We start from the raw sequence: 17,126 nt of genomic DNA, 5'->3' as shown, positions 1-17,126 counted from the left end.
TAACTTTGAACTGAATTATGTCAACTTAAATATAACCCCTGTAAGAACACCTTTGAGAACAATGAAAATGTCTAGATAGCAGTTTGATGTGAAATGGATAGTCCAATTTAAATGAAAGCTTAATTCAAGTTAACATTTCTTTCTTCAGTGTCTCCATTTCTCAGAACAGACTGTTATTCTCTGTAATTAACTGACAACAATAAGCAAAAAACCCCAACAAACAGAATATAATCAGTGATGAAAGTTCAGTCTCCAAGTAAGCAGGTCATGCCCCTCCCCGCAAATTATGCTTCATTGCTGACTTGAAAGTTGTGGGTTTAGCCTATCAAATATGTCTAAAAGACAGAAAACCTTGCATGCACCTTGTTCCTCTTATTTCCTGACCATGACTGATAGAAAATGGCATTTACCGACAACATGATGATAATGGATCTAGACCACTGGCAAACTGATCCTCTGGGGAGAACTCTCTGACTTTAATGTTGAGTTTCCCCTGTTCTTGTAGACTACCTGAGCAATGATGTTGAACAGATTTGCCTCCTAGTCTATGTTGCTTTGTGTGTTTAATGTTTTTAAACAACATGTGGGGCTGCCATGATACTACACGCACCCCATTGGTCTGTTTCTTTAAGGGTTCATCATACTGGAATACACAGCGTATTCTTCTGTGAGAAAGTGAATGGAAGAAACTCCTGACCCAGGGTATTCACTGACAGCTCTTGTCTTTGGATTAAGCTGAGCTGCAGTGATCTGTCACAGCTCTTGTTCAGTTTCCCTGTAGTTTGCCTTTAAAATTTGGTTGTGTCCTCTAGAGAAAAAGAAAAAAAAAAAAAAAGTGTGTTATGGCCTCTTGCAAAGAATTTCTGCCCATTTCTTATCCTGTTACAGTAAGTAATATGATTCATAATTTAAACAAACAAACATGCAGAAAACCACATTAGCATGAGAGTGCGCTGTTCTGTGAAGGCAGCTCTTTATCTTCAATTAATGATTGGGTAATTTGCAAAAAATAGGAACAGACACAGTCCTAATCCAGTGCCATGCCATCTAATGTAAAGCTGGTGGGTAGTCGGTAAGCATTCGGGTAGCTTCGATAACAAAGAGGTAAGCCCTGCAGCTGAATTGCCTGCATGCTGCATAAAGCTCGCTTGGCTCAAAAGGGAGAAGTCTGTGAGATTCCAGGTATTTTAACCTCATGAATGCCTGTTAGCATTTCAAACGTATTGCTTTCAGATTAATTTCCATGGGCATTTATTTTGTTTCTAGTTTTCTTTTGTTTGTGTACCTGTTAGCAGTCTCAGAACATTATTAGAAGTTAAGCTATAAAGAAAATTGGAGTTAAGAATTATCATGCTGTTTTACCATCTCTTTTAAAAGCACTCCATACATGAAAGGAATAAAATAATGCACAGAAAGCTGTTGGTACTGTCACAAAAATAGTGCAGTGTGCTTTTGTAATGTGCACTTCTGAGTTATGGTCTGTGATTTTTACCACTGGCTTATGGTTCTGTGAAGCTTGTGTTACTTCTGCACATCACTGTAAAATGGGACACACAGGACATTGAAAACATAAATGTTGTGCTTTGGAGATCTGGTATTCAACCTATGACTTAAGGAAGAATTCACTGTTGAAATAACTATTAAAAATAAAGGGGTATCACTTTTTGTGTTTGGTAAAAGTGGTGCTGTGTCTTGCTGAAGGGTTCAGCAGGATTCCTGTATTACACATACTTTGACCTAAAGTAGCTGGCAGCATTTGAAAATAGCTGGATATTTTGAGAAACACTGGAGAGGTGAGAAAGCCAGGGAGAAAAGGATTGATAGCTCATTTTAAATGAGTTTTCAGGCTTCCTGCTACAGAGGGAAGCCTGCATGGAACAGTATTTTGAGTTTCTAACTGCCATTGCTCAGAATGCACTGCAGCTACTAGGAGCAGTCCAGATGCTTACAGATGTGTTTTGTAGATAGTCACAACTGACAGCATCTCCTGCTGCTTTTTAAAGATGGCATGAGTACCATTAGGCATCTCCTGCAACAAAAACCTGGCACCACTGAAAACAAATGAGCCGTCTAACACTAACTTCAGTGGAATCAGCATTTCAAACCATGTTTCTAGGTAGACTGAGCATTTTTCTGTTTCAGTTAGCTTGGTTAATTAGCCCATGGCTTGTGGCAGTATAGGCCTGTGTAAATCTTTTCTAGAAGATATGGCCTTAGGAGTGCCACAGTGGAAAACAAGGCTGTATCATTAGACTCACTGACTGACCAGTGTCTTTGCATCATTCTGGTGTACCACCTCCTCAGGGCAGCACACGCCACAGCACCCTTCTGCTGGGGCTAACCATCAGAGCTGCCAGAAGGAGGGAGCCAGGGGTCTTAGGCTGCTGTTTAGGCAGGACAGGACATGTTGATGCTTGGCTGCTAGGAAAGTAGTATTGTCCCATTACCAAACCTTGACTTTGTTCATTACCCTAAATCTTTAAAACTTCTTAAGTTTTTAGTTAAAATTTTGACCAGAGAAAAATCTCTCGAGAAGCTTCATCTTCCACAACATTTGAAGAGAACACAGGCAACACAATCCAAACTGAGCATATAATCTATGAAATCTTTATTTTTAATTAATAGCTCAAGTCCCACTGCAGCCTACTCCAGTAATTTCCCTTAACTCTTCAAGGCCTGTTCTTTTATGCATGATTTTTTTTAATATATATTATTTGTAGAGGTTAAAAACTCTTTGAGATGAAATGTCCCAGTTATATTTGATGCTGGCTTTCATTTTCATGTTTTTCTAATTGGTACAAAATGGATTATTAAATATAAGTTCTAAAAATACAGTAATTAGTGTATCTGTATTCAGTATGTGTCTTTGAAATGTGTGCTCAGACACCAACAAGAAGTCTATTTCTGTCAAGGGTCATTCTTGAGTAATAACGTACAATGAAACTATACCACAACCCTAGTATTCCTGTACATTATACACTCAAACTACAGCAATGATATATTTCTTGATACATTTAGGTGATATGTGAGCTGACACAAGTTAAACTGACTTAAGAGTTTGTTCATATTTGTGGACTTTGGATAGTCTCTTTGCAACGTACTCACATGTTCATACATGAAGGTTTATTTTGCTTAATACCATAGCTGTTGTAACAGTGATGTATCAATAATTTAGCTTTTGAAAGAAAGATACCTGTCTACTGTGGACACTTCCTTCTGGAAGTTTGAAGAGAAGCATCCTTGGACATAATTTTCATCTGTAATTTCTACTATGAAATGTATACTACTATGAAATATCTACTATGAAATATATAAAAATCAGTAAAGATGATTTTGCTTTTTTTCTCCACAGGGACTCTTCCAGTCCTTTGTCTCATCTCTCTTCTAGTTACTTGTCTTCCAGATACTAAAACTATAAAACTCTTGCATGAATAAGTAGCTGATATTATGAATTAAAAGAAATTAGTTTCCTAAAAGCACAGCTTGAAACAGATTGGCTTGGTTTTTCACATTTAACACCTCATTTCAGTCTTTCTTGCTCTCTCTTGCTCAGCTCCTGCCAGGATTTTGACATTCAGCGGCACAGTGACAACTCCCTGGATGAAGGACATTGTCCTCCCTTGTAAAGCTGTTGGAGACCCAGCTCCGACAGTCAAATGGATGAAGGATAGGTAACCAGCAACTAAATGTATAGCTCAAACAAAGCCCATTTGCTTAAAATCCTGATGGTTGTGATATGGGTGATCCTGAATGACTGTGTCAGGAAGAAGAAGGAGCATTTGCAGGGACCGCACACAGTCACAGTAGATGAGGAGTTCAGAAATTCCTTGAACTAAAACTAATTCGCTGTGGTGATTAGAAGGTATCAAAAGGGAGGAAAAGTTACAAAGAAGGGGTAAAGGTAATCACTCAAAATGTAAAACCTAGGAGTGTTTTCTGGTTTAAGTTCAGGCACATAGAATAGTTTTAGTCTGAGAAAGCAAAATGTCTGATGCGTTGAATCGTGTTGTGAAGTGCAGTGTATATGTCTTGCACATATCTTGTTTTCTTTTATTCTGTTTTGATCTTTAGTTTCACAGTTTGACAGAGTCACTTGGAAATACACATGGACAAAAATTTTCATCCAAGCACTGTGTAAGCAGTGATACTGCAGTGCTATGAAACCATCTTGTGCATTGATACAAATAGCTACTATTTTATAAGGGCGGGCTTTGTAGCCAGGAACTGCATTTTACTCTTACTTTGGCACTTTTATGAAACAGCGGATAGTTAAGGAAGGAGTGAGTTCCCATTTTCACTCAAATTGGGGCCAGGATATGTGTGTTCTTTAAGCAAATGGCAGGTGTTTCCCCAACAGAAAATAGTCCCTTGCTGTCTTTATTAAGGAGGGCACCCCACCTTTTTCTTTCTTTCCATTCTTAGTTGGTTAAAAAACAAAAAAATCCAGTTGTGATTAATTTTGATTGTAACTTCTTTAATGTATGCACTTTGTTTCCTGTGAGGTAGTAACGGGACACCCAGTCTAGTGATGATTGATGGGCGAAGAAGCATCTTTAGCAATGGCAGCTTTGTCATCCGTACTGTGAAAGCAGAAGACTCCGGATACTACAGCTGCGTGGCCAGTAACAACTGGGGATCAGATGAAATAATTTTGAATTTGCAGGTACAAGGTAAGACTATTGGATCTATCTCATAACTGTTATCACAGCTATTAACTGCTATGTGCTGATAATGCATAGGTATGTCTGTTTGCAGGTATATGTAATAAAATGTTAGTATTAATGTGTATTAATACAAATTTCATTTTTCCAAATGAACAAATAAAATATTATGCAGGTCATTCTGACTCAGCCATCAGCATTTTATGATATAGTAAATGTTTTGCTTTTGGTGGAATGTTTCACACACTTGCAGTTAACTCTGTACATAAGCTTTTGTAGGGTTGGTAACTAAGTGTTTGCATTCAGTTACTTTCTAGTTCCTCACACAGAAAATATCAACTTATGCCTTCTCCTCACAAATACTACATTTATCATTTAAATATTGCAAAATTCAGAAAGAGCTGAAGGCTTTTTCTATAGCTTGTGAAAAGCTAACAACAGAAATTTGCTTCTGTACTGAGACCTTGGACAAAAACTTCATTATGCAAGAGCAGAATTTTACTGATGGTGAGTATGAGGAAGTATTTAAAATGAAACATCAGTACAACTTCAGCTAGCACGTATTACCAGCTACTTTTTATATGCATGTTGAAATGTATATAATGTATCCATTATGATGTTGATATGTATAAAAAAAAAAAGACAATATAGGAATACACATTAACAGTAATGTGGAACATTCACACACCAAGAATTCACTACCCAGGAGATTTCCTTGCTCACTTACACTAAAGCAGATCCTAAGAGTGTTTCAATTGGCTGCAAATTGTTGTACCAGAGGGAAGCAAATAACCGAGTTGGGAATATGGGCCATGCTGTGGCCAGTCACTCTTCTATCCCTCGATATGCAACCTAAATTTCTGGTGCAAACATAAGAGAACACAGAAAGAAATTGTCTCAACTGCAATGCAGCTCTCTCTGCCTAAACCAGTCCACTAAGCCTTGAAATGCCATAGTGTATATTAACTTACCTACAATCAAACAGAGCCTAGAGATGCTCTTCTGCAATGTTTGAAGCATACTACAACAGGAAATAGGGAGGGAAAACACTACCAAACGGAAACTCCATATTAATGTTTCACTAAGTACTTTTATAATTGCGTAGCCTTGCTGTTATTGAACTGCAGTAACTAAAAGCAAATCAATATTGCTTCCCTGAGGGACAGAGAAAGACTGGCATTTAATATGTGGGACCACCGTCTTTTGTAGGTAGGGTGAAGCTGTGATGAAAGGTTTTACAATAAATCTTTCACAGTGTAGTGTGTGCAGTCTCTCTCCATGAATTTAGCCAAGTCAGTCAGAATAATGGAACAAATCCATCTCACGTAGGGAATTTTCTGTTAGAATATAAAGTGTCTTTTTTTGTTTTCTTCAGCACTGTTTAGCCCTGTGACAGCAGTAAAATCAACTTCTCTTTGAACTAGTCTGTAGCTGTAAACCAGCAGCCTCCACTTCAATCAGCAGTCATTATTTTGCAATACGATGACTTGAATGTGAACTGCAGTGGGAGCTTCTCCTGGAGTTTCACTCTGCAGGTAGAGCTACCCCTTAAACATAGGCAAAGCAGGCAATGACCTCTGGCAGCAGACTACTGGACATGACAGAGCATTTGTGACCTCTGGCCTGCCTTGCTTGCAGGCTGGTGTCTGTCAAGCAGTAACTATGGCAGGAAAATAGCAGCTCCTGCCAGCAGCGGTCAATAACACCACCACCCCCTTCCCACTCTTGCAGTGGCAGTGACCAGAGGAGGTGTGACTGCCCTGGCATCTTTCCTCCCTGGCTTTCTGTCCCAGCTCTGCCGCTGCTTCTTGGATCTTTTCCCACAATGGACACTGTCCATGCTTCACTCCTTGTTCTTCAGGCAGCAAAACTCAATTTATCTATGTTTCTGAGGAGCTTGGAAACCTGTAGTAACACTTGTTCAGAAAACAATCCGTAAGACAAGCCAGACACAACGCTGCTGTGCATGACCAGAGCAGTGCAAAGGATTTGAAACGGGAACTTCCCTTTCTCCCCCTTTCAATTTCTGAACCTAGAATTGCAGATATAAAGCACTTTGGTGAAGTGTTAGTAAATATTTACCTTTCAGGGCTCTAATTTAACCAGCTCTTTGGAGTTTCACCTGCTATTCATCTCTGTTTTAGAAAACACTATATCTTCCACGTCCTTACTGGTTTTGTGGCATAGTTCTGGTTACCCTACTTGTACAAAAGGACTAGCTACATGATTCAGGCAGAATTCGAAGATGAGCTTTCCAGACTATAATTAGGATATGATCATATTGGCTCAGTAGACACCTTTTATATGATAGACTCATGATAGATTTGTCAAGGTGAAGAGAAAGCTGGCTACTTTGACACTTTCTGCCAGTGTCTCTGGAAACCCAGCCACTATACATTGGTGCAATTTGGGATCCCTTAGTCTGAGCCTAAACTGTCCCAGTTCCTGGTCCCATTTCCAGTCCCAATTCCCTGTCCCAGTTGCCAATCCCCGTTCTTCCTAGCCTGGGCAGCTTGTTGGGATATAGCATGGTTTGTTCTCTGCCCTTTCATGCTGGATTTTCCTCTGAAGGAAACTGGACACTTGGCAGAGGATGGGAGATGAGACCTCTGTCTTATCCCTGCGCTCTGTCAGGAGCTGGTCCTGGGAATTGTGCAGTTCTCACATCCCACAATTTAGACAGAGCCATAATGGTTATGGGGAGCAGCAGAACCAAAGTGTTTCCAGGTTTTTCAGCCTTTGCTGATAGAGTTGTGTCTTCTTTATACTGATAGCCTCAGTGAATAGATGGTGTGATCTAGAAGAGGTATGGATCTGCCTCTGATCACAGATCTACTTATACTACCTAGTTAGTACTCGCAGTTATACTCACAGAAACTCTTGTTATGCACTTTTTTTTTTACTTTTGCTATAATAGCCTGCAAACACATGTATAAGCGGGGTATCATTTGCAAGTGGACATCTGTTTCCTGCCACTAAAAATTCAGCTTCTCCCTAAAACAGATATGAAAAATAATGAAAAATAATGGTTGGGTAGCTCATACGTCATTTAGATCTGACAGGACAGATACTCAAAATTCAGAGAAAAGCAAGGGTTAAGAACTCAAAGACAAAATTGTGTAGAAATTCAAATATAAAAAATGAGAGCTTGTCTGCTCTTGTCTAAAACCAAGGATGTCAGCTAAACAGACACTTTGACAGAAATAATTTACATTTTTTGCAACTCAAAACAGTTATTTGATAAATGACTGTTAGAAGGGTTTAAGATCACATCTAATCATTTGAATCTATTTTCTATTTTAAACTATTTCCCATCTAGTTCCACCAGACCAGCCAAGACTCACTGTATCCAAAACTACATCTTCCTCTATCACTCTTTCCTGGATACCTGGAGACAATGGTGGCAGTTCTATCCGAGGTAATATAATTCAGGTTAATTACAACTTCTTACTAAATTATCATATGTTGATAGGATTAGTGTATAATTATGAATGGCTACAAAAAAAATAAAACAAAGCAATCTGTATTGCTGTCAGCACTTAATGTGCACTATTGTCATGATAACAGCTTTCAGTAAATTGCAGTTTCTCTTTGTGGTGGTTTAATCACACATTTAATCACTTTCTTCCAGCGTACCCTCAGCTGTTATGACAGTTAGTCTCTCTGATTTTCCAGACATGTAATCTCTAACCATTCATTTTTGAGAGTCCAGGTTCATCATCTGGTCTTTATTGCTGGTTGAAAGGTATTTAGAAATGTCTATCCCTTTCTTTTCCCTTTGAAGCGATCATAAAAATGGTATTTAAGCTGTTGTAAGGGTAGGCAAAATGTATTGCCTGGTATCTTTTAGTCAGGGGAGAGCTGTATGTCTTCCTGTGCCCGGGATTTTTCTATATTTACTAGGTCTTTAAAATGACTTGTCATATTAACAGCAGAATCTGTGGTTTGTGTCTGGCTTATTGTTGTCGTCTGTGCTTTCCCTGCAGGTTATATTTTGCAGTACTCAGAAGACAACAGTGAGCAGTGGGGTAGTTTTCCCATTAGCCCTAGTGAGAGGTCCTACCGTTTAGAAACACTGAAATGTGGCACTTGGTACAAGTTTACTCTAACTGCTCAGAACGGAGTGGGGCCAGGACGCATCAGCGAGATCATTGAGGCCAAAACGCTTGGAAAAGGTATGTTGATTTCCATCCCTTTTGCTCACCTAAAGCTGTGGCATTCTGCTGTAGATCTTGGTTTGATGAGAAGACAGACTTGGATATTTTAATATTATTGGCTTTGGAAACATTTCCAATTGTGTCCATGCTGCAACAGAAGAGGCTGTCGCTGCGGGACTTGAAGCACGTACCGGCTGATATTCCTTCTTTATTTCTCTAATATTTTTTTTCTAAGATGGATTGGTAGATATTTGGGAAGGGGCTGTCTCCACTATCATAGGTTGTAGCAATTCCAACTACTGCTATTGGCATAAGGAAATTGTTTCCTCTCCTGTTGTAGAAATTCAGGGTTTTATTTCTCTGGATGTTGAAGGAAGACAGGGAGTATATAAATGTGTAGAGGAAATGGAGCCAATGTCTCATTTCTGCTCCAAGCTGGTATTGCAGGAGCCATGCAAGTAGCACCCTTTGAATAGAATAAGTGTCAGAAATAAAGGACAAGTTTGCACAAGCTCTGCAAGGCAAAACAGCCAAAATTTGTGGAATTCTTAGCTAACTCAGCAATGGGTCCCATGGTCCTGGTTGCTGAGGGTAGCTCCACATTGCAAGTATGTGTCAGGATTATAAGCAAATTTTGCAACAGACCCTCTTAAAGAGGCACTTTAGAAAGTTTTGCCCCTAAGTCAACAGAGTGGAGTAGCTTTGCATAATGATCTGTAGATCACCTCATCTTGCATCTCTTCACCAGGTGTAAGAAATACTCTGATTTGGGAGCAGTTTCATAATAAAGATAGTTTACTGTGATAGGTACATCTGCCCTTCTTTATGGTATTCGTCACACCTGTGCTGTTGCAGATCTCCCAAGCATCACAGAAAAGTGGAGATTTCATTTAACACTCAGTGGCATAGGGAAGACCTGGTATGCAGTAGATGGGATCGGTATGGCTCGCTGAAGCTCAGGGGAGACTGCAGATCAGCTGCGTACATGCTGAGATTATCAGTAGTCAGGGAGAATGATCTGCTGACCTTAAAGAAAGGGACATTTAGAGAAGTAGAAGTTGAGTGTTCTAGTCTTCTTTGCATGAAATGTAAGGTTTACACATGCGTCAGATAACGTCCAAATGGTTCATGAGAAAGCAGATCTCCCAACCTTTTGAGTTTCTCTGGGACTTGATATACATCCCTGGAAACTACTTGTGTTACATTTACAGACTGAACCAGGTACTGTGTGATTCAGAATGCTGAGATCATTCTCATTCATGTGAGAGCTCCAGTAGCATCTCTGTCCAAAGCTATTAACAGAGCCAATAGTTCATAATACACAGCAGGAATCACCAGTTTCTTTTCGATTCCTGTAGAATTTAGAAAACAGAGTACGTTTTGGTACATCTCATCAATGCACAATAACGGCAAAAAGAGTCTCATTGGATAAGTTATCCTTTATTATATAGAATAAAAAAGCATATTATAGATAATTTTCATCACATTATGTGTAACTTCCAATAGTAAAAATATTTTTTTCTGCTAAGCAAATAGCAACAATACTTTTAAGTGCTCTACTGTAATATTTAATATAAATAACATTTGTTCATGACCTGTCTTGGCCACCTACTGTCATTATTTCAATTCTAAGGTGCCATTTTTACCGTCATTACTCCTGTATTGTGTAGAACTGTCAAAAAACTTTAATGTATATATCAACAGAAACCAACATTTGATCCCAAAGCAGGACAAGTAAATAGAAATGTCATCCCCTTTCTGAATGGAAACAACTTAACTCAGAAACACAAATTTCAGAGTATATATTATTTTCAAATATATCATGTGCAACGTCAACATAATAATATTTTTAAAAATTTGATTTTTACTTGCAAGTTCTTCAAAATTGTAATTTTACACAAATGAAAGCCTTCATACTTTCAAACAAAATTGTGTTCAGTTCCACTTCAAAAGAAGACTAGAGCACCAGTGGACAATCTTCAGGTGTATTTGTCTTCTATGGTATTTCTACATGGTGTTCTGAAGCCTTTCTTTTTTGCATAGCAGTGAGCAGGGGCATTTACAGATATGATGTGTCTGCGCTAGATTTACAAGTTGACTCATGCCAGTCCATGCAAACCAGAAAGTCAGGTCCGTGCAGAGATGTATGGATAATTTTTTCACATATGGATTCAAAAATCTAGGTTTGTGAGTCTGGCACAAAGTGTGAAAAAAAACATTTAAGAAGGTGGGGGGAAGTTGAATATATAGACATTAAGTTTAAGATGAAGTTAGGATTTTCCTAGAAATTATTCTTTTAATTTTATATTTTTGAGAGTCCTATATCTGTAAAACTTAATCATTTCACTTGAAATATATCATTGCTTCTAGAGCCACAGTTTTCAAAGGAACAAGAGCTCTTTGCTAGTATCAACACCACAAGAGTGAGGCTGAACCTGATAGGCTGGAATGATGGTGGCTGCCCCATCAACTCCTTCACCCTGGAGTACCGACCATTTGGGACAACAGTCTGGACAACTGCTCAGCGGACATCCCTGTCAAAGTCCTACATACTGTATGACCTCCAGGAGGCAACCTGGTACGAACTGCAAATGAGAGTATGCAACAGCGCTGGCTGTGCAGAGAAACAAGCCAAATTTGCAACACTCAATTATGATGGCAGTAAGTATATCTTTTTATTACATGTCTGAGGTACTGTTTTTACTCTAGTTTCTTATGTGACGTTTTTGCTTGTCTTTCTTTCTCCCCCCCCCCCCCCCCAACCCCTTTCTGAATCTGCTAGCCATGCTGACAGAGGGGTAACAGTCTCAAAGATGTAAAATACTTACTGATTTCATGACAATAAGCTGCCAGGCAGAAAAGAGGAGTTGTTTATTTGTCCTCACTGAGGAAAAGCTCCAGCACCAAAGTCAATCAGCCATGAGACACATAACCATAGGACTCTAGATGTCATTAGTTCCAGTGGTCACAGAAGCACTTGCTAATATTTCATACATCTCTTCCATGAAATTTTTGTCTTCCATACAGTCGGTTCCTGCAGTCATTCACAGTGATGACTGGGCTCATTGCTATTCCATGCAATGTCCTTGTGACACAGCTCAAAACCCATTATGTGACACAACGGAGCAGCTAACTAGCTTGTCTTCTGGGAAGCCTCCGGACAACATCCTCCAAGGGCAAAGCAATGGCAATGCTATAATCCCTATTTACACACAGGGGAAAGCGAAACTAATGGCCGTGACAGATGGCTCTGTCATGCTCAGCAGCAGGGCACAGGGGAGGAAGGAATTGCTGCATCCTGCCCTTCTGCCAGGGGTTACTGCCCACCCTGCAAAAGCTAGAACATGAGGGCAAGAGCAAACATGCCAATTTTTCAGGCACTCCAGCTTGTACCCTGGCATATTTATTGAAGGTGATGGGGGCACCTGTGTGCTTCTGCTGACTCTATAGTGCGAAAAGGCCATATTTCTGGCAAAAAGGCAATACAGATGGCTCCAGATGGCAATCTCTTGAATTGCTCTAGTGTGAATTGCAGAGCTTTTCTGGAGACACCCAATGCAAAATGTTGTTGTGTTGCCAGGGGTATTGTGTTGTATTGTGCAATCACTTGGCGACATCTGTACTATCAGATAAAATAACAGGACTAGTGAGCAAGTTCAAACAAGAACTGATAATTGTCCAGCGACAGCACCAAATTGTTAATCATTCATAACTCTGTGTCGGTAAAACCTGTCCCTGCCACAGTTTTCACCCATACAAGCCAGCACTCTCCAGCACAATACCCATGTATGGCACAGTGAAGAGCAAGCAGCAGGGACCAGTTCCAATCAGAAGTATGGTATATGAATCAGGCAGGGTTTAAACCTCTGCATCTTACACATCCTCTAATGCTGTCACAGTCTTTGTGCTAGGTACTCATCAGTTGCAGATAATTAACAACGCATGCCCTCATGGCTCACCCTTTTGCAAATAGCACATCCCCTCGTGTTTTTCTGTGAAAACGTCATTTTGGTAAGCTGCCTCACAGTCCTCACATTATTTCAGACACTCTAAAAAATTAAGAGAAAGATTTTGTCTCAGCACTTTGGAAAACAAAATCCAAGTAGTTATTATACAAATGCTGCCAGGTCTTGCCAGGTAGACTTAGGACGTGTTTTACTGAGCAGTATAGATGTTGTCAATAATAACTGTATAAAGTATTATGAGTTCATTTCTTGCCACTTTACTTACCCTATCCTCTTTTCTTTCCAGTATCTTTCTACAGGCAGCATCCAACTTTCAGCAATCTTTTTTTTTTTACATCCACAATTATTATTACAGATATATGACTGGGGCAAACAGTCTTAAGCCATACCTTAAAATGAAATTATATAAAAATGCAGGTCCAGAGCCTTAAATTCTGACTGACAGCAGTGAAATCAAATGTATGCTTCCAATGAACTGATATGAAATGTTGTCAGACTGCTTTTTGGTTAGGTGATGATATTTACCTTGGTTTCACATAACATGACCTGCACGCCATTTGATTTTGTGTGTTGCTGTATAACAACTTTAAAAGTGAGAAAATGAAACAATAAAAATATTTGTAGCATTAAATTTCCTGGGCCACTGTTTCTGGTTAGCTAGAAAATTTCTCATTTACAGCATTGATGGTTTTGTTTGTCAAGCATGCTTTGCCAGGACTATATTGTGCCTTAGAGAGGCAGTATGATGTCAAATACTGACTGCAAGGTTAAGAGAGGAAAATATGGCTGGAAAAGCAAATTTAAGTTTTCAGATTTTCTGAATTTGTTATATTTGATGCAGAACTAAAATGATAAGTTGATTATTATTATTATTATTATTATTATTATTATTAATAATAATAATTATTAATAATAATAATAATAATAATAATAATAATAATAATAAGAATGAAAATGAAGATAGTCTGTTCCCACATAAGGGATTTCATAGAAGAACTATTTCAGTGCTTCTCAAGCAAAATTTGTCCCTACAGAGTCCCAGCTCCTCATTCATTTGTTCCTAGGTAAGATGCATAGACTTAAGGCACTTCAGAGTTGGAAAATAGCATCTGATTAGAAATCAACATTTTCTATCAATACTGTATGCAGAAATTTTTGCTTTCATAGAAAGTGAATTTTTCATTTACAGAAAGCATGCCAGTGGAAATTTTTGGCCAGCTCTGCTTTTGAGTGCTAACCCTGCCTCTGCCATTGATTCATCTTGTGATGTGAGATTAGTGCCTTCCAGCTTCTGGGCGTCACAGCTGCCTTAGGATAAAACAGATACAAAGATAGTACTTTGAAGATTAGATAATATGCGTATGAAAATTCTAGGATACCAAAAGCTAAGAACAAGCTTAGGAGTTTTAGCAGTCTTAAGATAAAGCCTTTGTAAACTTTGTAGAAATCCTTGAGTTATGTGGTCTTTCAGTCATTTTGTTTGGACTGCAGTAGCTGATTGTTATCTGTGATAGAGCTCCTGAGAAATATCATGAGTAAGTATCCTTTACCTTAAATCTCTTCATGGTGAATTAGGTCAAAAGGTTAATGACAGATCTATGTGCAACTTTTTGCTTTCTGTTCATAGATATTTCAGCTAACCATCTTCAGCTTACAGATTTTTTGACCTTCCTGCCCCTTGTTTTTCAGAACATTTGCACTCAGTACTTAAGGAGATATTTTTAGCACTGTGCAGCTGTAGTGTGTAGTGCTGCAAAGGAGCTTCCTGACTCAGAGATCAGCTACTTAGTAGCCCTGACATTAAATCAGATCAGCTTGGTAGCTGCTCTAAACTATGCTGATTGATTCTAGCCCACCAAGGGACTTCCTACCGTGAAGAACACTTAGGACACAGGAAAACACCTGGTAGTCCTAAAGTCAGAAGATGCAATGGGAGATGCTGAAGGGCTGCCACATAGGGGAAAATGGGATCAGAGACATTCAAATTACAACCTCTATGAAGCATCGGTAAAGCAGGCTAACAAAGGGCGATGGTGAATTGACCTGGAAAAGAAAAACAAACAAACAAACAAACAAACAAACAAACAAACAAACAAAAACCCTCAATTTGTCTGGGGCTTTGTTCTGAGAAAAGCTTTGACTATTCCACTCCTAGCCAACACCTAGTATGACAAAAAATGTTGAAATGGTGTTTTCTCAATGGATAGCGGGTTTAGGTTTTGGTAATTTCTAATACAGTTGCTGAATATCCACAAATGGATAATGTGAAGGATATATAAACCTGCAGTATGTTTTTTTTTAATTAAGCTTGTACTGCCTGTATATAGCATTACGAGGTTTATACTTTACTTGGAAGAGCTATGGAAAATGATAATCACTTACCTAAACACTTAAGGTCTAACTGAAATTTAGGTCACTCTTAATTTGATTTGCATCAAAGTATTAAGGAGAACAAGAAATAATTTTAGGTAAATATTGAAACCAACAGTCCTTAGCCAATGGTCTGTGTGACTTTAATTCAGAGCAAAATTTGGCCCTTTAGTATTCAGGAGGGTTTAGCAGGATTTAGAGACAGTTATTAGTATTACCTTCAGGAGCTTGAAGTTCTTTCCATTTCTTCATCTAATCATTTTCTTTGCCTTTAGAGTAGGGCAAAAACTGTATCTCAGTTAAGACAAGATGAAAAAATCCTGCTGTGTGTTTACTCCAAGAAATGGAAAATTAGAAAAAGAAGGAAAATTATGGGGAAGAACTGCAATGGAACAGTAGAAAAATATTCAAAATGCAATTGTAAGAAAATAAATTTTCTGAAGTACCTTATATAGGTTTGGATGGTTGTAGCTTTTCTGTTTATCTCCATCCCTTTAGGGAACTACTCTTCTCATTATATGCAACTCAAATAGTTCTTCTGAAAAAACATGGCTTAGAATTCTAGATTTTCACTGTGGTTATGGCACTCACATTGTACTGCATCATATCACAATTTTTTTTTTTCTGATACTGTATGGTACCTAATGAGATATAACTATATCACACAATGCAGCAATTAAAATATAAAAAAGGATGTGCTTGTTTTTCTATCTCACCCTCCTAACCTTTTGGCAAGTAGCCACTTTTATGTTTCAGTAGCTGGTTAAAATTGAATAGCTTCCATCGAAAGTCATCACAGTTCACAATACTTGTGTGTTTCTACCCATTTCAAACAAATCTGCATTTTATAGCCTCATTTGTGGTTGCATTCAGCAGTTTAATACTAATCAGGAAATGAGTGAGAAGCCTTCCATGACTAAACAGCCTTCCAAAGAAAGCGCTGCATTCTTCTCACGTCCTTTAGAAGTAAAGAAAAAAAGAATTGAAAAGTTCAAGTATTATGTATCACCAGGAAGCCAGGTATATTCAAAATGCAAATATGTCCCAAAATGAAAAAGTGAGCTGCCTGCCGATGCCAGTAGTCTGTAGATTCATTTCCCTCATTTCACTCTCAAAATTTGATTGTTTCTATCCAGTGTTACTCTCCTGTTTTACTGATGAGTATAATGTCAGACACTCCTTAGCAAATTAGCATCAGGTTGGCTATCTGAATTTCAGATCAATATCACTGCTGCACCCCTAAGACGTGATATAAGAATGTTTCTGTGCAAAGGATTCATCTGATGTATGTAGCACAAAATGAACTTTGTCAAATACATTCCTTACAAAGAAAAGCCCAGCAGTATGAATACATCTCAGCAGTGGTATTTTCCCATAGTAAGGATTAATATACATACATAGTCATTCTGAGATCTCTTACAGCTTTGTAATGATTTAGTATGACTTAAAATTAATCGTAGTATTTGACTGTATAATGGGCATGCTTTTCTTTCATCAATGAATGTACCTCTTCTCGATTTCTGATAATCCGTGAGTCTCTGCAGTCAGTACCTTGTTACCAGTGTGACTGGTTACGTGTGCATGGCCATTACACATGCAAACATAGCATCCACCCTGAACGTGACAAATCCTTCTTAATGTTCTGCATGCAGCTGAAGCATATAACATGCCATATTCCCTGAGAACTCAATCTTTTGTCTTCATTAATAGGCATCTAATATCATGACACTGTTTCCAGGTACAATCCCTCCACTCATTAAGTCAGTTGTGCAAAGTGAGGAAGGGCTGGCAACCAACGAAGGGCTAAAGATGCTGGTGACCATTTCCTGTATCTTGGTTGGGGTCTTGCTGCTTTTTGTGATGCTGCTGATCGTGCGGAGGAGGAGGAGGGAGCAGAGACTGAAGAGGCTGCGAGGTAAGATGAGAGCTGTGGCGCTTATTTCTGCATGTGCATACTCCCTGAACATGAAAGT

The 17,126-nt window shown here is 38.7% G+C and overlaps 1 protein-coding gene across 1 annotated transcript in view; it reads left to right on the top strand.

Annotated features, from left to right (window-relative positions):
- The window catches only part of DSCAM (DS cell adhesion molecule), a 476,303-nt gene that overhangs the window by 415,778 nt on the left and 43,399 nt on the right, over positions 1-17,126 (top strand). The window contains exons 22-27 of the mRNA XM_087758597.1: positions 3,554-3,671; positions 4,507-4,670; positions 7,981-8,079; positions 8,648-8,836; positions 11,189-11,479; positions 16,892-17,068. Coding sequence (XP_087614723.1) covers positions 3,554-3,671; positions 4,507-4,670; positions 7,981-8,079; positions 8,648-8,836; positions 11,189-11,479; positions 16,892-17,068 — 1,038 coding nt within the window. The remainder of the gene's footprint in view (positions 1-3,553; positions 3,672-4,506; positions 4,671-7,980; positions 8,080-8,647; positions 8,837-11,188; positions 11,480-16,891; positions 17,069-17,126) is intronic.

Source organism: Nipponia nippon, unplaced genomic scaffold (assembly GCF_047370975.1).
Source record: "Nipponia nippon isolate SJK-2023a ecotype South Korea unplaced genomic scaffold, ASM4737097v1 scaffold_2, whole genome shotgun sequence".
Taxonomy (NCBI): Eukaryota; Metazoa; Chordata; class Aves; order Pelecaniformes; family Threskiornithidae; genus Nipponia; species Nipponia nippon.
This window is presented reverse-complemented; position numbering and strand designations above follow the sequence as displayed.